The sequence below is a fragment of the Diorhabda sublineata genome, chromosome 2 (genome assembly GCF_026230105.1).
Source record: "Diorhabda sublineata isolate icDioSubl1.1 chromosome 2, icDioSubl1.1, whole genome shotgun sequence".
Lineage (NCBI taxonomy): Eukaryota > Metazoa > Arthropoda > Insecta > Coleoptera > Chrysomelidae > Diorhabda > Diorhabda sublineata.
The window spans coordinates 7,121,972-7,145,484 of record NC_079475.1 but is presented as its reverse complement, the minus strand read 5'-3'; the positions used below and the strand labels follow the sequence as shown (position 1 = coordinate 7,145,484).

At 30.2% G+C, this 23,513-nt stretch overlaps 2 protein-coding genes across 5 annotated transcripts in view; one reads left to right on the top strand and one right to left on the bottom strand.

Annotated features, from left to right (window-relative positions):
* LOC130440844 (afadin) overlaps positions 1–9,098 on the bottom strand; it is a 204,712-nt gene extending 195,614 nt beyond the window's left edge. For 2 of the 3 annotated variants that reach the window (XM_056774211.1, XM_056774212.1), the window contains exon 1: positions 8,806–9,061. The gene's annotated coding sequence lies outside the window, so the exon portion shown is untranslated. Of the gene's footprint in view, positions 1–8,805 lie in introns of all 3 variants that reach the window. The other variant, XM_056774210.1, reaches the window with a different exon arrangement.
* A 1,041-nt stretch (positions 9,099–10,139) lies between these two features.
* LOC130440842 (putative uncharacterized protein DDB_G0282133) lies at positions 10,140–16,045 on the top strand. Of its 2 annotated transcripts, XM_056774207.1 has the most exons (4): positions 10,140–10,397; positions 10,494–10,585; positions 10,639–11,471; positions 11,955–16,045. In XM_056774207.1, the coding sequence occupies exons 2-4, from the start codon at positions 10,499–10,501 to the stop codon at positions 14,611–14,613; spliced, it is 3,579 nt and encodes a 1,192-aa protein (XP_056630185.1). In that variant the 5' UTR covers positions 10,140–10,397; positions 10,494–10,498; the 3' UTR covers positions 14,614–16,045. The 2 variants fall into 2 exon arrangements, with proteins under 2 accessions (XP_056630185.1, XP_056630184.1); XM_056774206.1 differs by having other exon boundaries at positions 10,141–10,585.
* The last annotated feature ends 7,468 nt before the right edge of the window (positions 16,046–23,513 follow it).

Below are 23,513 nucleotides of genomic sequence, written 5' to 3'. Positions count from 1 at the left end.
GATTTTTGGTAATCCCAATTTGGCGATGCTACTGTGCAGGGTCTTAGGCACGACACCAGTTGCTGACATAATAACTGGAACTACGTCCACATTTTCGCTGAGCAACATCTCAATTACGAGATCTCCGTCTTTGTCCAGTTTCCCCTGGTGTTTGTTGAGAACGTTATGAGTGTTCGGTATAGCTATATCGCCAAGAAGGACTGAATTGTCTCTTCTATCAACCACCACGATGTCACGTCTGTTTAGTAGAGTCTAAAATTGTCATTTTCGAGCACCTTCTGCGGCTTGTAATACGGTGTATACGTATTGAGAAGACCGAACTTGTTGACCAGTTTCTGGTGGATGATGTTGCACACTTGGTTATGCCGGTATTAGCACACTACAAGCAGATGTTATATATTGGATGGTCTCTGATGTTTGTTGGCACTTACTGCATTTGTCAGATTGAGTGTTCGGATTCTTAATAATATTTTTCTTGTAGTTATTCGTGTTGATAACTTGATCCATCATGAAACCTACGGTCTCTGGAAAGAGATTTCCGCTAGTAAGCCATCTGTTTGAAGCTTCATTGTCAACATGCGGTTGGTTATGGTCATGATGATGTCTACCACGTAGTGCCTTTCATGACTCCTGTTCCAGTTTCTCTGTGTTCAATACTATATTTAAGTCAGATTCTGGTGATGCGAGGTTGAGTGGTGAATAATTCTTATCCGTTTTGGATATAATCAGGTGCAGAGTTGATTTAATTTGAAAGAATTCACGTAGTTTCATTACCTGTCGAGCATGTTCCACCCTTTTTTCGGGATAATATTGTTCTTCTTCATCATTGTTCTTGTCAACCTCTATATACCTTCTAGGTTTGTTTTTGTTCCCTTCAGGATTCTAAAAGGTTACGTTAAAACACGTGTGGCATAGGTGTTGATTACCTGGACTAAGTTACGTGCATTTAATTCAGATTTCATAAGTGACTTCACTCTTTTGATGTATTGATCCTGGATTTAAATTTTTGCCTGCTTGTGGTCCAGCAACTTAGCCCGTTGAAATCCTATGTGTTTGTAGGTTTGTACTAATTATTATTATTATTATAAAATCCTTTCTGTAAATATTACACGTACGTTCATGTATTAGACCTTAATTTGACATCGACTAGATGGTAATTAGCCAGCATTTGTTTATGTTTGCTGATGAGATCTTTGTTCTTTGTCTACGTTATATATTATAAACAAAATGGTTATTGAAGTAATTCTAGAAAGGCTACGTTTGCAAACGACTCTCATACATTTTTTTTTAGTTATTTTTGAAATATCTCGGAAGATCAGGTGTTCAGAATTAAAATGACTCAGTTGCAACAAAATACGATTATAATAGAAAAAAAATTATTTCAAGGTTGAGAAAATTGCGTAAGAAATTGTTGGCGTCAGCAAGCGGCAAATTAAAAAAACGAAATGAAGGGCTTAAGACTGATTGTGTGCGAGCATATTTTGATTTTTTAATGTACAGGGTAATACATAAGAACTGAACGAAAATATAAGTTGAGAAAGAATAATTGCATAAAATGCAATGGGTTTAAGCCTGCTCCTTAGTGAGTATCATCAGCATCATATTTTGGGCTTCCCTATACGTTTCTGATCCGTATCGGTTCTTATTAGGTACACCCTGTATATATAAAGTGTCACTTAATATTAATAAATGTATTTTTGCAAAATATTATCAAATAACATATCATTTTAACGTTAGGTTGAGACTTTTTAGTAGCCTCATGTGGGACTCTGCATGAGGTATAATTATATAAAGTTAGTTATTATAAAAATTCTTTTTAAACATTTTTTAGTTATTTTAAATAACAGTTTTTGCGCGAGTTATATCTAGAAAAATCCCAATTATTTTAAAAATTAAAATGCATCATATTTCACATTTGACAGCATTTATTTTAATATAAAAATAGGATGTTGTAAACATCTTTCAATTAATTTTGTTAATTTGATTGTTGAGATTAAGTTCATTCGATATTTTGTAAGATTTTGTTTTTGTTGTGAATTAAATTTATTAAAAATAAAGTTTCGAAAGTTAAATACACAACTCGCGTGGTAATTTTTATCATAAAGCAATAGAAGCAGAGATAAAATATTCTAACAATGATTCATAGACAAAAACATTTATGATATAAAATGACCTAATATTCTACCGATAAACACAAAATCCGTATGCACGGTTTTTGCATCTTAAAATGCATATCAGAATATTAATAAAGACCACCACATATGTTCCAAAGCAATTTATTTATTCATTTCGAGAATTTATGTGAACGCTGACGTTTAAAAACATACACTGCTCGCAATTATTAAAAAACACGTATTCACGATTTGATAATATTTAATTATAATTCAATGGAATTAAATCATGGGTAATTACATGTAATGCCAATAAAATGATTACAAATAAGTTCAGTTTAGAAATGGTTTAAATCAGAGGTGTCAAGCTCAATTTTGCACAGGGCCAAATATTAAATTTTGAATTCGAAGATGGGCCAGATTGAAAATAAAAAAAAATGAACTGTATTATTATAAAATTTTATTTATTAAATTATATAAGTATATAATATACGATTGATAAAAATCTTATCAAAGTTATAAAAGATGGTACATTATGTTGAGCTCGAGAATCCAGATACCTGACTTCTCTTGTTTCATATTCGTTGTAGTTAATTCAAGAATTGATTGGAGATGTTCATTCGCAAGTCTTGTGCGATGTTTGTTTTTATTTATTTTCATGACGGAAAACATCTATTCACATAAATAGGTGCTACCAAACATGCAAAGAATGCGTGCTGCATACTTTTTTAATTCCGGGTAATTATCCAAATTTTTGAGATGGGAATGAATCATAGGCAACTTTCAACATACAGTCTTTAATAAATTCACCAACAGTGAACGGTTTCTATATTTTCGCGATTTCTAATCCAATAATAAAAATATTCAATTTTCTTAGAGAAACATTTTAAAAAAACCCTCGGTTTTCATTCTCCAAAGATAACTCACAAACAAATCAACTAAGTTCGACCAGACTGGCGGCAATCGACGTGGTTTTTTGAGGTTAAAAGCTGATAAGTTTTTAAAATCGATCAGTAGAGCCGTTTAAAAATCATTTCAAAAGGATCACATTTAAAAAACGATTTTGTTGCTTATTCTTTAGGCTCATTTGAACATTGTTCAATGTAGCAACTAAATCTTCTCTCCGTTTTTCGTGTAACAAGTCGAGTTCAAGCTAGCATGTGTCAAGAAAATTATTGCTAGTATAAAAAATTCGTCCGGTCTTTTTTTTCTTCTAATTTTTGGTAGTGCTTACTTGCAGCACCAAATTACTAACAAATTTTGGTTGACTAGTGGACTCGATATTTATTGATTTATCAAAATTTTATGCTAGCTTTATATGAATTTAGCAGTTATTGCGATTTTTCGCGAACGGCTCAAGCAACAAAATCGCTGTTTCGGCAACTAAATAGGAAGAAAAAAAGTTACGTTTTTTTGTTGATTTTTGCTAATTTGACGCTGTTACCTTGACAGAGCTAAGCCGTACGACCTGCGACGATCAGCTTCGCAGTGGTCCATCAAATGAGGTGACAATTTTTGTGCCTTTTCATAACCATTGACGCAACGTGTGTCCATTTTCACGCCCGAAGCAAAAGAATAATGAAAACAATAGACTGAGAAGGGATAACCGGCTTCAAAGAAGGTAAAGACCTTTCCATCTGCAGACAAGGTCATGGCGTCGGTTTTTTGGGATGCGCGTGGAATTTACTACCTCGAAAAAGGAAAAACTCACAACGAGTATCTATCGAACTTAATGCAACGTTCGGTATCGAAGAAATCAAACAAAAACGACTGCATCTGGCTAAAAAGAAAGTGCCGTTTCGACAAAATCAATGAATTAAAGTTTGAATTGCTACCTTATACACCCTATTCGCCAGTTTTAGCCCCCTCGTATTATTTTCGGCTATTTTTTGTGTGTTTTCTTTGATAAACCAGGTACTTTTGGAACCATCATCGTATTCTTCCATAGTAATAGGACAGACGGACAACAATAAAATTATATTGAGTAGTATATATATATAGGAGTGAATCATTATTAAAGAATGTTTTTAGAGTGGTAAAATTTTGTACGGTTATCTCTTAAACCGTTGATGCAATCGAGAAAATGCAATATACATGTATGCTAATAAAAATTGTCCTTGACGAGTTCAATGTAAAATACGAGGTCTAAAAGAGAACAAAAAATAGCAAGACGAATAAATGTTTTTGTTTTGATATCAAAACCCGGTGCAAGTTTTGAAAAGGTAGTTGGTTTTGAATGTAGTAGCAGCAAATAGCTAAATATTTTTCAAAAAGAAGTCGATGATCTAGTACGTGATTTAGATTTTCCCAAAGGCACAAGTATTTGCATCAGTGGAAATTGGAATAAAACAAATTTTCCAGTTATTATTGGTAAATAGATACTTATAGATCTCATGTCATGGCTATGTAATCTTTAATACAGTGCTTTTGACCTGTCCAAACCATTTTCTAGATTATTAATTTGATAGTTATGAAAGATGAGATTAAAAAGAGGAAAGCTCAAATTGGCACTGTATCATCGAATTCACACATATCAAAGACAGTAGTTAATAAAATTTGGATATTATATAGTAACCTCCTAAAAACGCCTACAGCCTGGTTTACGATGAAATCGTTGAACAGATTAGATTCCGAAAAAACTGGAACGCCTTCCTTATAGTCCCGATTTATCGACATGCGATTATTTATTTGGTCAATTGAAAGAGGTACCTGGCGGACTCAAAAGCAATGCGATGATAGAAACGAGAGATTTTTATGAAAAAAGAATCCGGTTTCCGGAGAATTGACTATTTAGAAAAACTAAAAAGCTAAATAGACGGGGAGTTGGCTACAAAAAACAGGTGCGCGCCTTTTCAGCTTGTAAACTGGCGGCCCCAACTTAGTATATCACCAAACGCCACTTCTTAAGGTCAGCATAGGTCGGATATGAAAATGCCAGCCGGCGTTCCCGAACGAAAAAATTGGCTGAAAAACCTCATAACGGGCGCGCGGGAAACCTTTTGTAACGTGGGGTCTAAACCTCAAATAAGAGCGGTGTAATGGCGCAAGAAGTTTTTCAGGCCGGAAAACCCGACCTGTGCTGACCTTAAGAAGTGGAGTTTGGTGATGTGCTAAGTTGGGGCCGCCAGTTTACGAGCTAAAATGGCGCGTACCTTAACGACGCTGTTTTTTATATCCAGCTCTGGGACTAAAAGCTTTGTAACTTAATAATAAAATTGTTTAAAGCGAAATTTCAATTTTTATTTGTACCAAACTCGTATTGAATATTTTTTCAATAAAAAATTTTGTATTTCAAACTAAAGAGTGACTCAAGCGGTTGAGGTGACGTCACTAGTCGCTCATTTAACGTGATTTTATCGTTAACTGGATGACTGTTCAATGGATGACGACGAACGAGTCATTGGCAGAGGGATGTTCACTTTCTGCTCTCGCGTCTCACTAACTAACACTCTCTTCAATTCTCACGGGTCAAAAGAACATTTATATGGGGGAAATTACTAATTGTAAATGGCCAGTGGAGCATAAAGAAAAGAATACGAATGATATTTCCAAGAGAAAAAATTTACAATGCTCAATAATTGGAAGAATACATATTTATATTTAAATAATTTCTTTTTCTAATAACTAATAAAGTATTTTCTCACAACGAAATAAAAACAAAATTTATTATTCAGAACGATGTTTTGACCTATTTAAACAAAAATTACACGCACCTGAATAAAAAAGGCAAAAGTAGTTTTTATGCCCAAAATCTTAGAAAAAGTAAAAGCAATTAACACTGACCGTTACTGTATATTATTGAACATATTGACGAAAGAATTAACAAAACACATGGTAAAATAAAAAAAATTCGATAGTCAAACTCAATGGATTAATTCCACCGTATTGTAAAGATATAGTCATCAGGCATTAAAAAAATTCTACAAAAAATATCTGTCAAGATTTTAAAAAAAACACTCTCCATCTAAAAATTCTTAACAAGAAAATATTGATATACCCGTAATATATCATTATCAGATAAATAAATGAAAAACTTTGCGTGTGTCAGCTAAACAACGAATATCGACAAAAGCCAAGAATTATTTCTAAAAAGTATTATTATAATAATACTTTTTATATATACTTTTTATAATACGTAAAACCTTGTCCAAAACATTTGCGCTGAATAATAAAATAATGAAAGAGTAGATGCAAATAATCTTATCAAAATGGATTTTTTTAATGACGACTCACCAATTCAATAGTTTGATTTTGTTCCATTAGAAACCAGTCGAGTTGCTAATTCAATACCACTTGTCTATAAGGTTAAGCAACTGTAAGTTTCAGTCAAAAAAGATAAAAGGGAATAGTCAATAAAAATTAAATAAATTTTCTAGAGAATTTGTTGAAGGTCATTTTGATTTTTCTACTAATTGATTTTGCTATTATAATTATCTAAAAAGACAGCAACAGAAGTAAAGTGTGATATCGATTTTATTTTTTGAGAAAAATATTTTGAAACGAATTCCTCTAGATTCAGAGTTATTTTTGAATACTTTTAAATCCCATTTTGTATCTGCTGCTAATTGATTTTGCTATTATAATTGTTTAGAAGGTTAGGAACAGAGTAGAAACATCAAATCGTCTATGTTGTTTGATAAAAATATTTCGAACGTTGTCGATTTTTAATTTCTATTTTGTTTTAAATAATTATTATAGCAACATTCATTAGCAACAAGTTCCAAATAAACTCACATGTATTTTTGAAACATCAATCGCAATCAGCAATCGATTCTGAGGAGTCAGCTGGTATAACAAATTTTTTTTGGTAAATTATGAGCAGCAATTACTCCCCCAAAGTCGTTCAGTTATACTGCTTCTGATGAAAAAATACGTACAGTTTTTGGCTATGTTTACACGTAATAAATCAGATTTTTTGAATCGATATGAGACAATGGATGAAACTTGGATCCATCACTTCACTCCGGAATCAAAACGATCATCATCTGAGTAGACTGGTGAACCACGTCCAAAGCGTCCAAAGACACAACAGTTAGCTGAGAAGGTTATGGCTTCAGTATTTGGGGATACGCATGGAATATTGTTCATCGACTCTCTCCAAAATGGAGAGAATATCAATAGCGAATACTACTTAGAGTGTTTGGATCGTTTGAATACAAAAATCAAGGAAAAACGGCCTCGTTTCACAAATTCAATGGCAACGATGGTTAAATTGAAAAAATTTCACTTTGAATTGCTTCCTCATCCACCGTACAGTTCAGATCTGGCCTCCGGTGACTACTGGCTGTTCGCTGATCTCAAAAAAATGATCACCCGTAAGAAATTCGGTTCAAATGAAAAAGTAAATGATGAAACTGAAACCTATTTTAAGGTAAAAGACAAATCCTTCCACAAGCAAAACATCGACAAGTTAGAGAAGCGTTGGAATTATTGTATTGCTTTTGAAGGAGATTACATTGACGAATATAATCGATTTTTGGTAAAAAAAAATGTGTTTTTCTTAGTTAGTCACATGACTTATTGAGTGATGTGTTATTAATTAACAACCAGTTCGTGCATACAAAAATCCGATCATTTTCTCGAATTTACTGAATGAACCTCGTACAGAAATATTTACGAAACTTCATCGGAATATTCTTTTATGTATAAAAAATTCAGTTCGAATCAGTAACCGCTTCATACCGAGAAAACCACGACTTTATTAATCATAATAATGATCGGTGAATGGATCTAAAGCTACATTAAAGAAAAAGTAAAGATTTCTTGGAAGCTTAATCACACCTATACATAGGCATTTCAGGTTAAGTATAAAACATGAAAACATGTGTCTATTGTTTGATTGTTTATTGTAATATGTCTTTTTGTATTCAGCACAAGTAGCACACAAACTTACAAGCCGATTATTATTCATTTGAAATGTTTATTTCTCGATACCTTCTGGAATTATCAACTTACCGAAGCCTTACAATAACGATGCCAATTCAGTCCGGTCCGGCAAGTTTTTTTATATAAATATAATATAGGCCGAGCAAGAACGCGTGCCTAATAAGTGATTTTTGTCAGAAATTAATCTCCATGCAGTTATTTTCCTTAATAATAATTATTATTATAACCTGGATATCGCATTGTCACTATTATATAATTTCAATTTATTGTAGGTACTTACTATATTAGACTTATCGTGTTTACCAATTTCACCCTGTATAATATCTACTTTATAAATACATTATTATAAAATTTTATGATTTTTATCTAATTATTATTTTGTTTGATCTAACAATTTTTCGTATAATTTATATATAGAAATAACACGTCTAGGCTGATGTTTACCTTTAAAATAATTTATCAGTAAAACATGTCAACACAGATAGTTTACTAATCACCGTTTTTATCTCAAATTTATCTTACACCAAGGAATAGTGTATGTTATTGACTTAACGAATTAGACAGTGTTAATATACAATTTATATGTTCAAAGACTGGACTAGAGTTGCTGTTTGACCTAAACTGGACATTTAAATCTCGTGTGTATGAAATCACCTAGTGTGAACATGGCTTTTACCTGTCTGCAATAATTTTTAACATTCCTTATATTAATCAATTAGTTGTTATTAGAAAACATTCACACTGTTATCAATTAGTTGAATCGTACGCGGAATATATCTAACGAGATTACATTTAAAAAAACACCTACCTGTTGTGAAGACACAACTACTAAAAAATTGCACTAAAACAACAAACACATTTAATAACAACACACTTTTTTTATACTTCCAGTAGTTTAAGGCACTTCACGCACTGTAAACTTGAAATTCATACATCCTTACATGATTTCAACAGACAAACAAAATTTTCAAAACTTTTCCGATTCTGCGTAAAACTTTTCACAATGTGTTATCGTATCACTCACTAATCGCGAGACTACAAACAAACGCAACGGTATAATGGAATGGAATGCTGTCATTCATTGCTGTCAACTTAATTCCCTTGGCATCACATAATATCGTTTTGCGCACTAGCAAAGTTAACCAGCAGCTCACGCTGTTGCCGCTACCCGTAGAATTTCTAGGTATTGAAACTTTGAGATACAGACAAAATAAGGGAGACTTTGGTACAAATCTTTTGAAAAAATAACACGTCGTATTATGAAAACAGTTTCTTACAATAGTCTGGATAAAATTCTGGTGATAATTTAAAGACAAGTGTATCCAACAATAAACCTAGTTAATTTCTGAGGATATGAAAAAATCAATTAAAACGTATTTGCCTGATTACGAGACGTATCGCAGATATATTATTTCAAATGCAAAATCCAATTCTGTTTAATAAAAAGTTATTGTTCCATTAAACTAACAGTTTTTTATCTACAGATAAAGAAAAAAATGTTTCATTCAATATTAAAAATTGACGCCCTAGTTACGCAGCATCTTATAACACGAAATTAATTGAATGAAAGTCGTAGGTAGATAGGAATTTTGTATAGTGAATCATTACCGGTATTGTCTATTAAATTGACACGTTAAGTAATCACAATTGATGAATAAATAAAATTTTACATGTTCGTACGTCAAAATAATACCATTTTCTTCTCTAGTAATTTATTACGAGACACGACGACAAAAATAAATGCTCAACTGTACCAATGATGACTTAAAATTAAATATATAGTTAGTTATTGGATAAAAGGTATTTAAAATTAATTCAAATGATAGTATACAATTATTTCTTAAATAATTTATTTAATAATGACGAGTTTCTATATTTTGGCTAGATAGGCAACACAGCAAACGTTAATTTGATAGTCTTAGAAAAGAGATGTATAGTATGTTGTATATCTTTCTGTTTTACGTGTTTTTATTTTGTGATAATATATAGAAAGTGACCGTTGTTTAAAATATCTGCTAAAATAAACAGTACTTATAAACGATAATATTTTATTATTTCAAAGCTTTTGTCACGTACTTCCAATGTGTACAATGACTCGCGGGTTGAATAATAGTGCTAATATTTATTTTTTAAGATAAACTTCAGTTGAAATTTGGCTAATAACATTAAGCCCAAAATATCTAATGATATAAGAGATAAGTCTGAAAACAAGTTTAATATCGAAACAATACAAAATTTGCCGTAATGCAAAATTATTGGGATATTATGAAACAGCGTTGGCAATGATGTAAATTAAAATGAATCGCCGCCATTTCTTCAGTTATACCAATAGAAGTTTACAAAAACATTTGTTTAGGTTAAGTTTGTACAACACAACAAAAATTAAAAATAAATAAATGTGTAAGTTTATTCTTGATATTTCCAAATAACATATTCGGTTTTTAATACTTTCAATGTTAATTGAAATTTGTGGATGGAATGAATAATTGTTTTAAGGAAACATGAATAATCAAGAGACGCATACATCTCCTTTGGACAACCTTTACGATGATTTCGAAGACTTCGATTTAGGACAAACAGTAGAAAGGGTAATTATTTCGTTTATATGAACATTATATTATTAATAAATATTAATTTATAGTTGAAAAAGGAAATCAAAATGTTGAGAGATTGTATAAAAGAGCAAAACAGAGATATCGCCAAACTTGCTGACACAATCGTTGAACTAAAAACAACTAATGAAACATTATCGAATAATATCAGTTCTTTATATTCTACAGCAAAATCTGAAATAGATAGAAAGGATAGATTGATAGCTGAATTAAGAAGGGAAAAAGATAATATAACTTTCAGGAGACAAGATCGTTTCCATAGCAACAATACGCCTACTACTGGATATAATTTGGAGATTAACAACAGTCATACTTCCGATCGTCAGAATAACGTTTCTAATCATTTCAAAGAGCAAGCTATGGATATTTCTACAAATTACAACATGAACAAAGACTTATGTAAATTACATCGACAGAGATATACACAAGAAAAAAACAATAGGAATCATCAATATATGGAACTCCCGATCCCGAAATTTATAAATGAAAGTAATGTTGAATCAGAACATCAAGATAGTAAACATTTTGAAAATCTAAAATTCTATAGAAACGATATGGGTTATTTGGACGAAAGAAGTAATAATAAAGGAACAACTAGGGGAACAGAGGAAATTGCTGACAAAAGAAGCGATAAAAGTGCCGATAGAAGGAGTGATAAAAGTAGTGACAGAAGGAGTGATAAAAGTGCCTACAGAAGGAGAGGTAGGAGTAGTGACAGAAGGAGAAATAAAAGTATGGATATAAGACGAGATAGGAGTACTGGCAGAAGAAGAGATAAAAGTAACTATAAACATAGAAAGGAATATGGTAGATATGAGGATAGTGATAAAACTGATTATGCAAATGACACATTCTCTAGAAGGTAAGAAATTTATTTATTCTACTAATTTTTAAAAATGATTATAAATTATTTTATCTTAGCACCGTAGTAATTTTATCAGGTGTTTAAATTGTGGTATTTTCACATCCTGGCATAAAATACGATTTTTATACACTTTTCAGATTGGTCAAGGTTTATTTTAGAATAACCGAAACAATAACTGTTGTATTTACTTTGTATCATATGTTCAGTGTTTATTTTATACCTATGATTTTACGCAATATAGCGACCTTACTGAAATGTTTAAATTACCTACAAAATTTTTGAATATCCAACAATTTTTTTTCTATAAATATTGATCAAGAATAAAAAAAATGTAATAAAAGTTGTAAATACATTATCCAAAACTATTTTTTCCCAAACCATACAAATACCATATTAGAGAAAGTAGTTTATTATTTTTTTTAACACACCATATATTTCTTAATGATATAAAGCAATTTTTTGTGGTATTTGATTTTCCAGGAGATACTATTCCACAAAGGACAAATATTATGAGAGAAGCAAATCTAGAAACCGACATTCTCATGAACATAACCCAGAACATAATTTGGAAGATTTAAAACCATACAAATCCTCTCAAGGTAAGAAAAGCCTTAACGTTGTAGATAAAGTGGAAAGGGAGATTACAGATTGGACTAAAAGTGAAACTTTTGAGCAATTGCTTAAACTACCAATAAAACAGTGGAAAGAAGATAATAATGATAATGTTAAAGGAAAACTGAGCAAAAATGAAGAAATGGTAGAAACTAAAACTGACAGTACTGATAATAAACGTGTAATAAACAATTTTTTTGCAACAAAAGTGAATAATATTTTAGATGATGTCATGGATAATATAAAAAGTAAAAATGTAATAACTGTGATGACTAACAAAAAGGAAGATGTAATACAAAAATCCCCACCATGTGTAAACGATGTTGTTACAAAAGAAAATGCGATTGAAATTGATGAGGAGGAAAATAAACTGGATGAAGATGAAGATTTGAACCACATGGAAAGCATTCATAGAGAAATGCTGAAATTTATAGAAGCGACAAAAAACAAAAGTGAAGGGAGATTGAAAGTAGAAGACGTTTTCAGTACAGATTCTAGTGACAAAAGTATTAAAGAAAAAAACAGTTCTCAAGAATTTACAGATACAGACAAAAATTTATCTGCAAATATTAACGATGGTATTGAAGAAATAAATAAATTCGAAGAACCATCAATTTTCCAGTATGTTTTCGGAGAAGACCCGGATTCAAAGGAATTCCAACAATTAGTACAAAATACAATAGACGAAAGTGATAATACTCATATAAAAACAAAAAATATATCGAGTATAACCAAAAAAAAAATTACAAAAATGAAAGATAATAGGGAGGAAAAGGATGAACAGAAAAAAATAATAAAGGAAATTAAAGCCCTATCTGATCCAGAATTGAAAGTCGGCAGTTGTGATAAAAATACAAATTCAATTTTTGTAGAAAATATACATAAAAATTCAAAAGAAGCAATAAATGAAGATAAAATTATTTCAGTTGATAATGCAGATAAAAAGAATAATAAAATTGATGATTTGGTATCAAATATTGTACAAAAACCTTCTCTAATCGAAAAGGATAAATTTAAGGACAAATTGAAAACGCCTGAAGTTGTAGAATCGATAATTGATACAAGTTCAAATTTAATTTTTGTCAAAGACTCACAAAAAACATCTAAAGTAGTTAATAGTGATAAAATTATTTCAGAAATTAATAAAATCGATAATTTCCATTTCAATATTGAGACTAAACCTACTCCAAAACAACATAATGATGAAGAATTTAACAATAACAATGATAAAATTAAAAAACAAGTAGGAACAAAGTCGTTTACAGTGAAAGACAATCAGAAACTATCTGATGATAAAAAAATTATCATTGTAAGTGATGTTGTCATTGTACCTAGTCCGCCGAAGCCAAAAATGACAAGTATCAACCATATGCCAGATATAAATGGAGTAAATCAACCACAAATTAAAGAAATAAAAAATGTACCAAAATCTGTATCGAAGAAAGAACGATTATTAGAAAAATTTGCTTCAGAAGAAAGTAACAATAAATGTGATATTGATACGAAAAATGATGGTACGAAAAGTTTGAAAAGAAAATTTAGTGAAGACTTGAACCCACCAAAAAAAAGAAAAATTTATTTGGATACTATAGAAGATGAAGATAAAGAAACAAATAATAGAATCAGTAAAAGACCCTCTACTGGTTCCAAATATAAACCAAAACCTACCAGACGATCAGAAAGGATTAATACCAAAAACAAAATTGAAACCAATACTACAAATATTAACACAGAGGAAGAAAATAACCAGAAAAATAATTTTGATAACGAAAATAAAGAAATTGACAATCATAGTTCGGTAAAAAAAACTGTCGATTTATTAAATACACAAACAAGTGAAAAATTATCTTCTTCTGAAGAAAAAAGTTTTTCTTTTGATACCCAATTGTCTAAAGTTACTGATGGAGTGGAAGTAGTTAAACCGCCAAGAAGGATCAAACCCACCCCCGTTAAGGACGATCCTATTTGTTCTTTTAAGAATATTTTAGCTAAAAATAATAATACAGTGAAACTTTTTTCTAAAACCGTCGCAATGGAAACTAATTTAACCGAAGACAACGACATACCGATTCTTCATTTAGAAGAAATAAATCTTAACAACATGGAAGACATAACTCAGAAAACGTTTGATAGCAGCATAAAGAAATTGTTGGATTATGTGAATTCTGATACGGGGGCGAAAGAGGATGTTTCGTTTGTTGATGCTATAAATAGAGTGGATGTTACTACAGGTGGTGATGTCGCAATGACCCCCACAAAGGAAAGTTTATCGAATGTGATTACTTCCACTCCTAAAGTGACTACTGATACTACAATGATGTTTAAGAAAGATATCGGTAACATTGATATGTGTATTGTTGAAAGTGACGTACAAAATGATCGAGGTACTAAAGAGACTCAAGATACAGAAAAAAATATCATTAAAACAAAAAGTGATGACGACCAAATTGATAAATCTACAAATGCAATTGCTCCAGCGAGGTTTAGGAGGAGGTGTAGGATAGTAGCTGTTGTAAAAAGTGATTAATTTATTTTCTTATTCAACTTATATATAGGGTTTTTCAAAAAAACGGTTTGTCCTATAGAATTTTCAGTATTTATAATTTTTCTTTAAAATCAAGCTCAAATTTTTCTGAAATTTTTGCCTTACTTTGCTCTTGATTGAAGAAGTTAATCCTCAAAAGGATATTTACCTATGATGCTTCATTTGCTCCCCAGCTACATGTAAATTTATAACAATTTTACAAAATTTATCCGAAAATATTCATTCTAGAAAAAAAAAGGTTTATATAAAAATGAAGGTCATAAAAAGCTCTACAAAAAAGGTCCTATAAATTTTTTACGTAAATCTGTTTTTTTGCTGTAATAATATACCGACAAGGATCAAAATAGCTATTTTTTCGTTGTTACAGAGGGGGTGATTAATACCCACTTACAAACATGGAGATATGAGCCGAATTAATAGATTTACGTAAAAACTGTATATAACCTTTTTTGAAGAGCTTTTTATGAGACTCATTTTTTATTTGAAGCTTTTTCTTCAAAAATCCAAATTTTCCAACATATTTAGTACAATTGTTATAACTTTGAAGGGGACTGCAGTCAATAAATTCATTTATTGATAAGTACTAGTTTCCGACATGTGGGACTTCGATAGATGGATTCTACGATTTCCAAAACGCCAAATTAGCGTGTTTTTGTTATAATTCTCAACCGGGTGAATACGAAATACGTAAGAAAAAGTAGGAGTTCTAAAGAGATTTTGCTGAAATTATTGCCTAACCTTGTTCTTGATTAAAGAAAATAATCCCCAAAAGGATATTTATCTATGATTCTTCGTTTGCTTCCCAGCCATCTGAAAAGTTATAAGAATTTTACAAAATATTTCCGTAAATATTCATTATAGAAAAGAAGTTTTATATTAAAAAATGAAGGTCATAAAAAGCTCTACAAAAAAGGTTATATACATTTTTTATATAAATCTGTTCTTTTTGCTGTTATGATCTAAAGTATATCGACAGAGATCAAAATGGCGGTTAAACAAAGCTTTAGGAATTATCTTCTCTTATCAAGGACAAAAAAATTTCTTGAGAACTCTACTCTACCTTTTTAAATACTTTTGTATTTACCCGGTTGAGAATCATAAGAAAACACGTTAATTTGACGTTTTCGAAATCGCAGAATCCATTTATCGAAGTCCCACATGTAATGACAATTGACAAGATAGGTTTGACTCGATCGATGAATTTATAGTTTGCTAAACGTTCATTGTGTTTAATAAAACATTTTTTTGAAAACCGTTGAAAGTTGAAAAATCCTTTACTTATTTTAAGTATTTTCCGTACTCAGGTACTTTTGTTTTCATTATTAAAACGATCCTCATAATAAATTTGACCTCAAGTATCGAAAGTATTTTGCGTCTATGTTGCACAGTAATTTAATTTAAAAAAAAGATATGATGTGGTAAAAAATTATTTATTTGAAAGTATAGTATTTTACAATCTAATATTTCTCATTTCTATAGTTACCCCCCCCCCCATAGTTTTTCTAACTATACTAGCAAATAATATTCATTTGTTCTAATTTTCTCATATTCGAGTTAAAAATTTCCAGTACAACATTCAAAATTACACTATTTTTTCTTTCAAACCTAAATGGAAAGCTTGAAAAACTAAACAGTTAATTTGTGTTCATATGGTGGTAGAATTCAGAATCAAGTTATAACTGGTTCGCAGTAATTTTTATTAAAACCTAATCATCATACCGTTTAATCTCTTGGACTATGGCTGGCGCTTGGAGCGTCTACATACCTCTTTATTGGAGTAGATTACTCCTCTTGTTCTTTTATTATAGCTTTTTGTTGATCAAAGCTTCGTTTAACAGTTTTCTCCATTCTGGTATCTTTTTTAATTTGATTTCTCCAGGTACTTCTTGGTCTACCTCTTGGCCATAGAGGTATCCGTTGTATTATCCTTCTTACCATTTCTGTAGGTTTCCTTCTCATGATTTGTTTTGCCCAATTCAGTCTTTATGCTTTTACATACTTTATTACATTTTTTTCATCCCAGTTTTTCTTCAACCATCTCTCTCCATCTTCTGTAATATTTGGTCTGAGTATAGTTCTTATAATTTTCTCTCGATTATCTTCAGATCTTCTTCTTCCTTTTTATTCATGACTGTTGTTTCTATGGCATACGTAATTACTGGTTTTATAAATTCTTTTTTATTTGGTTTTTTTTATTCATATTCTTGCTTTTGAGTAACTTTATTTTTTCCAAATGTTCGAAGTCTGTCCTATTAGCTACTCCTAGATATATGAACGAGGTTAGTTTCAAATAAATATTTCTGTGTCCTTAAGGGGTCCATTCAACTTTCGACTTATCGTGTTATCTTCGTCTATTTGGTTTTTTCTGTTTTTTTTCTTGCTTTTATTTCCAATTTGTTAATTGCCTCTATTAGTTCTTCTCTTGTATTAGCAACACATCACATGCCTACTAGGTCTGGCTATTAAATAACGAGACTGGTTACGAAAAAGGGTTTTATTATAAAAATTATTGTACATTCGAATACTCCCCACCTCTCGCCACACACCTTTCCATACGTTTTTTCCATTGATCGAAGCAGAGCTGGAAGTCTTCTTAGGTGAGTGCCTTTAGGAACTCTTCTTTTTGTTTTACCGTTTCCATCGACTCAAATCGGTTCTCTTTCAAAGCAGATTTTTTTCCAACCTTTCAAATCCGAGTAGACTCTTTGACGCAAGAGCTTTTGGTCAGGAGTCAGATTTTTTTGCACCAACCTCGCGCAGACTTTTTTCATGTGTAAAATTTTCCTCAGCAATCATCCGGATTCTCATTCGACGATCTGCATGCACAATTTGGTTCATTTTGGTCACTGTTTCCGGAGTTGAAACAGTCATAGGGCGATCTCACTAAAGCGCTTACATCACTCAAACACACGCTCACAAGATAGAGAATTGGTCTCTTGTAACAATTTATATCACTGTCGAAGTTTTTTTCAATTTAATGAGAAATTTGAGATTGATACGTTTTTCGTTACACATGGTATCCGGGACGAGAAAAAACACGTTCGTTGCAAACCGCTACTGCACAAATACTATAATAGTAACGGAAACGTCTTTTGGGACGTGGATAGACAAGAGATCTAGATACCCAAAGCACTACTCGTTTTTTACCACATCCGTCTAGGGCGCCCTCTAAGCGCGCAGTCTCGTTATTTAATAACTAGACCTCGTATGCTACTGCTCGTATTTGGTTTGTTATAATATTTTTAATATTTAATTTTGCTTTTCTCATTACGTTCTCGAAAATCAAATTGAACAGGGTTGGAGAGATTAAAACTTAATATTAATTGAAAAAAAGAGTTGAAAATATAAATTCAGTGATAGGTTATTAAAAAATTTATTTCTTACTATGTGTTTGAAAACATTACAATTTGAGTTTTAAATTTTCAGGATTTTGAATATGTCCGAAATTGAAAACTAGTTCGAGGGTCTACATTTTAACATATTTTCATGATTCCCACACATTTCTTGAAGACCCCAATCGAGGGAATTCACCAATTTCTTTTGTATCAATTGATTGTTATTATTTCCATCACTAAAAATTATTTATAATCATTTTTTTTTATAAATACAACAGATTTAGTCGTATCAACACATTTTTTCATACCAAGACAAATATTTACAGTCTTAGATCCGGCTGCAGAATTAGTGAACTCATCATTTTTTTATTAAAACCCAAATTTTTATAATTTGGAGAATATAAAATTGCCAAGTTGCCTATAAAATTTTGGTCGCTGGTATTTTTAATTTATTTTTGGGCAAAATTTCCGTTCTATTGTTTTTTAAATAAAATCTCGTCTATATCACGGCAATTTATATATGTTTATGTGATTTCGAATTTCCATTACCATTCAAAAGTTACAATTTGTTACGTAAAATTCGGTAAAAATATAAAAAAATTCAAAATTATCGACTTTAGTTCACGTGTGTAGTTTAAAAGAAAAGATAAAATTGTTTAATAGTTATTTATGCAAAATACATAAAGTAATACTTTATTATATACACCGGATTTCCTTGAAATTTTAGTATGTAATACAGTTTTTTATGCTGAAATGCCACCTAAATTATGGGCGGTTTCTTATTGGGAAAGTGGCAAGGAAACACCAAAGTGGACTAACTTCAACATATTTTCCGAAGCTTTCGATTACTTATGTATTCATCGTCTGGGAAATAATTAATTAAGATTTCCGGTAATTTTTGATATTATTAATGCTTGTAAAAATTTTTAAAACTCATAGAATTCAAAATTCAATATTCAAATTGACGTTGATAGAAATATTGATTAATTGAAATATTGATTCTATCAACGTCAATTTGAATATTGAATTTTGAATTCTATGAGTTTAAAAAATTTTACAAGCTTTAATAATATCAAAAATCTCAATTAATTATTTCCCAGACGATGAATACATAAGTATTCGAAAGCTTGGAAAATATATTAAAGTTAGTCCACTATGGTGTTTCGTTGCCACGTTCCCAATTAGAAACCGCTTATATGTTGGGCGCGGAAAACATTCCTTCACATGGTTTTTATGGTTTAAGGAACATTGGAAAATGTACATTATCTTGAATAGTTGATATTTTGCAAATACTTGATGTTGGAGAGGATTAGGGACGGGGGGAGAGATTTGAATATTTAGAATATTTTTTAACATTCTGAAGGTGTCGCCTTATTGATCTATCAGAGATATTTACATTTCGGACTTCTCGCAAAAGGCTGTTGAACTCGACACTTGGTAGAATTCTTTTCACGCTCTGAACTATCCCTAGGTCGCTTTCTCGCGGTTCCAATTATAAATATCCATAAAAAATTGGGTTTTAATAAAAAATCAATGAGTACACTATAAAACTATATCCGATCTGTTGTAAACAAACAAATCCTAAAAAATGAGTATTTGAAACGTGTTTAATCCAGATGGATATTTATTACTAACCTTGTAATATTTACACCAAAAAAATGGTCAAAACATAGCAATCGAGTATTTGTTTTCTTGAACATATATTGAAAAGTGTAATATATATTCCAAATACTTGTTTTTTAGTTTCAAATAACGTTCAACAGTTTTCTGATCTTACTTTGTTAGTTAATTGGTTTTCAATGAAAAAAAAATTAGTTAAAAAATATATTTCACACAAATCACCATTTGTGCCTTAAATTTGATTAATTGTTAATCGTATCTAAAACTTTGATGTACTATATGTTGAAATAACATAAGTTTATCCAACCTAATATTTACATTTTTTGCTATTTTTACATATACAGGGTATCCTGCTTAAGAATTGACTCTATACCAAGTTGCAACCCCTTAGGATTATAGGACCTAAAAAAATGCAACCCTTTAACTTAAAAATATCCAATATGGTTCATTGCATGAAACTAGTAATTTTTATAATACATAGATTCAAAAAAGTACAAAATTTTTGACAAGATAAACCCCACGATAAATATTTGAAACATTTTCTCATAACATGAATAGTTTTTGGGTTATTTTTTATTTCAAGTTTACGGAAATGCAGTGTTCAATTTAATCAATTATTTTTTCTAAAATAAGCATTCAACACCGGTCAAATAACATGGATCATATCAATAATACGTAAATTGCAAATGAATTACGATTAATTTCAATTAGGGCGGTAATTTCCAAAAAGAAACCTCATTTTTGTTATAAATCAGTCATCCTTGTGCAAAAGACTTTTGACACTTCTCATTTTAAAGGTTTTCCTATGTGCTTTGAAAAAGATCTCTCGAATTTTTTCCAAAAATTTCATCAATTTCAAGTTATTTGAGGTTAAAGATTTTCAATTTCGAGGCTCCCCAAAAATAGCCATCCTTCAATGTGCAATAACTCAGTTATTTTTGAATTTACAGAAGTCGTCAAAAAACGAATCTCTTTGTTTTTTGATTAGCTACATTTTTATTCTTAATTATTTTGTTGATAGAAAGAAAACTTATTCAAGAAAAACTGTAGAAAAATATGCGTTTTTTCAATGAAACATGAGTAGTTTCAATCGTTAATAACTCTAAAAGTACCAACTCTCGAAAAAACTTTGTAGAGTTAAAGTTGCTTAGAATTATTTTGGTGAAATAAATTTTCATCTCCAAGAAGGAGTGGCATTCATCCCCAAAGCAAAAGCACCCTCCGGCACAGGGTAGATTTAAAAAGTGTTAATTACTACCTTCAAACCAATTTTCAAGAAAATCGATATTGGTTATCAAAATTCCACGGGAAATCTGCTGGTACCTGGTCTATAAGGACAATAAGTAATGTTAAGTAGAAAGCGATCGAATTTTGGAAGGTTAATTAGAGGTTACCTAACCTTGAAACTTCACAAAATTGTTTTATCTGTCAGTTGATTTAAAAAATTTCATGTTCATTCCATGAATAATTTGGTTCTAAAACTTTTTTCGCTCGTGTAATTTTTCATAAAATTTTGTCATTTTTAAGGAAAAGTCACATAAATAAATAATATATTCATAGCCTCCTTTTTAACCCTCATCTGGTATCTTGGTTAGTGTGTTTTTCGACAACCCGTTTTAAAACAATAATTTCAAACAAAAGTTTAGAAAATGTTTGTATTATTTAATTTCCCTTTGTTCAAAACAGTATTGAAAATAGCAGTTTACAAGAAAAAATTGAACATAAGTTTTAAAGTTAAAAATAAACCTAAACAGTAACCACCGTGGAAAATTTGACGCAAAAAAATGTAGCAATTAATAATGATCCAGAAACTAAATAACCGAATATCCAATTTGATACCGTAACTTTATGATTGGTAACAAAAAAATACTTATTAATAAATAAATAAAAATTTTGCCTCGGCTTTTTCATTGTACATTTACCTATTCTTCTCGCAATCCTGACATACACGTGTCTTTCCTTCGATGTTTGATGCGTAGAATCGTTTTTTAACGGAAATTAACCCAAATTTGCTCGATTAATTTGTTATAAACAATTTAATTGTTTAAAAAGCTATAACTCTAAACAAAGAGATATATGAAAAAAAGTTTCAGATAAAAAAGAATTGTTTTAAAAAGTTCTACAAAAAAGGTTTGTAGAGGTTTTTGCAAAAAATCAATATTTAAAAAGTTATCGTCAATATAATGCAAAATTGACGTTATTTTTTTTTCGCTTTATCATTATTTTGTTCCTACACGACGTAGAAAGATTTAAAGCAGTTCATTTCAAACGTAAAAGTTTAAGCTTCAAAATGAGATGTTGTAGACTTTTTAAATATTATCTGTTAAAAAAAGTTTGAATATACAAATTTTCATGAAAAAAAACGTAGTAATTTATTTTTAAGTGTTTTAAGGGTATATAAATTTTAAAAAACGAGATGCACCTTATAGTAGCTTAAAGTGCTAATCAATACGAACATTTTGACCACTTCCAATAATGTTTTCGACCCTTAGTTGTAAAATTATGTAGATTTTAAACTGCGCGATCAGAGGCTAAACCGATTACTTATTTACAGTATTCGTTATTTCATTGTTTTATTGCACCTTACATGACTTGGTTATTCGAATGTTTTATGATGAATTACTAGAGCAAAAAAGTTTTAGAATCCAATTATCCAATCCAATTTTAAAGTTAGATCACTCCTAATTACTTATAATCACTTCTTGGGGTATTTTCAAGTTAAAATATTGCAAAGAAATTGTTTTATTGCTCTTTAGCTTCTCAGACATGCAACTTGTTATTGGGATAAATTACCCCCTATCATATTTTGGGCTCCCTTATATGTCTCTATTCGATGTCATTTCTTAGGTACATCCTGTATATCATTTGACTTCAAAATAATGCTGGTACCAAAATTGTTTCTTCATAAACAGTTCGATGTATTTAAAGACTGTAAAACAACCTTTATAATAAAAAATATACCATATTATAAATAATAATAGTAATTGTATACTGAAAAAAAAAATATTTCTCATATTTAAGTTGCTGATTGGATATTATGTTATGAGACCAGTTACTACATATTTCAATTTCCAATTATTCTACCCATCTCGATTATTATTTTCTTTGCATTTGTCTATATGTAGTTTCTCAAAAAAAAAATAATTTTTTGTACAAATGCATCAGTATTATGTATGCTAAAACCCGTTTAATTAAAACTTTTGTTCAATCAACATTCTTCATATTATGTATTGAAATATAATGAATAATTTGCTTAGTTTAGTTTGAGATAAATACAATTTTCGATCTAATTTATTCAAAATCGTTTATTTTGAAAATTTGAAATTGTTAATTAATATTTCATACTGTGCAACATAGAACCAGTTATGTTTCGTACTGCTCTGTATATTATTACTTAGCTATTTTTTCAGTTGAAATTATGTATATAGTTATAGACGTTTTCATTCAAATTTACCTTATAAAATTAAGGTAATTTACTGTTAATAGAAGTTTTAATAAATATTTTGTTTTTTAAATTGGATTCTTTTTATTTTTATATACCTGACCCTAGATAAAGTACGTATGTCTGTTAATAAAATTTTAAATAATTTTTGTACACTTTATATCCATCTATGCTATCCATAAACTAAAAATAAAAAATTATTTTGACCTTGTAACATTTGCATGAACTGTATAAAATATGTAGTTGTAAAATCCAAGTTTTGTTGACATCTGTCATTGAATCGAACATCAAGTTATTAAGTCATTGTAGCTGTAGACAAGAATTTATTTGAAAAAGAGAGATCCATCGTTAAATCAATAATGATAAAAAAGAAGAAGTAGTATTTGTTATATTTTGAATCTGTTAATAATTGTTAGTTATTTTTTGTTAAAAGTTATTAGTGAAAATGTTTTTTAGTATTCAAATATTATTTGTAGTAATATTTG

Excerpts from the sequence above, each read along its gene's own strand:
- LOC130440842 (XM_056774207.1), top strand. The coding sequence starts at position 10,499 with ATGAATAATCAAGAGACGCATACATCTCCTTTGGACAACCTTTACGAT. Across the intron at positions 10,586-10,638 it reads TAGGACAAACAGTAGAAAGG|TTGAAAAAGGAAATCAAAAT; the intron begins GTAATTATTTCG and ends ATTAATTTATAG. Across the intron at positions 11,472-11,954 it reads AATGACACATTCTCTAGAAG|GAGATACTATTCCACAAAGG; the intron begins GTAAGAAATTTA and ends TTGATTTTCCAG.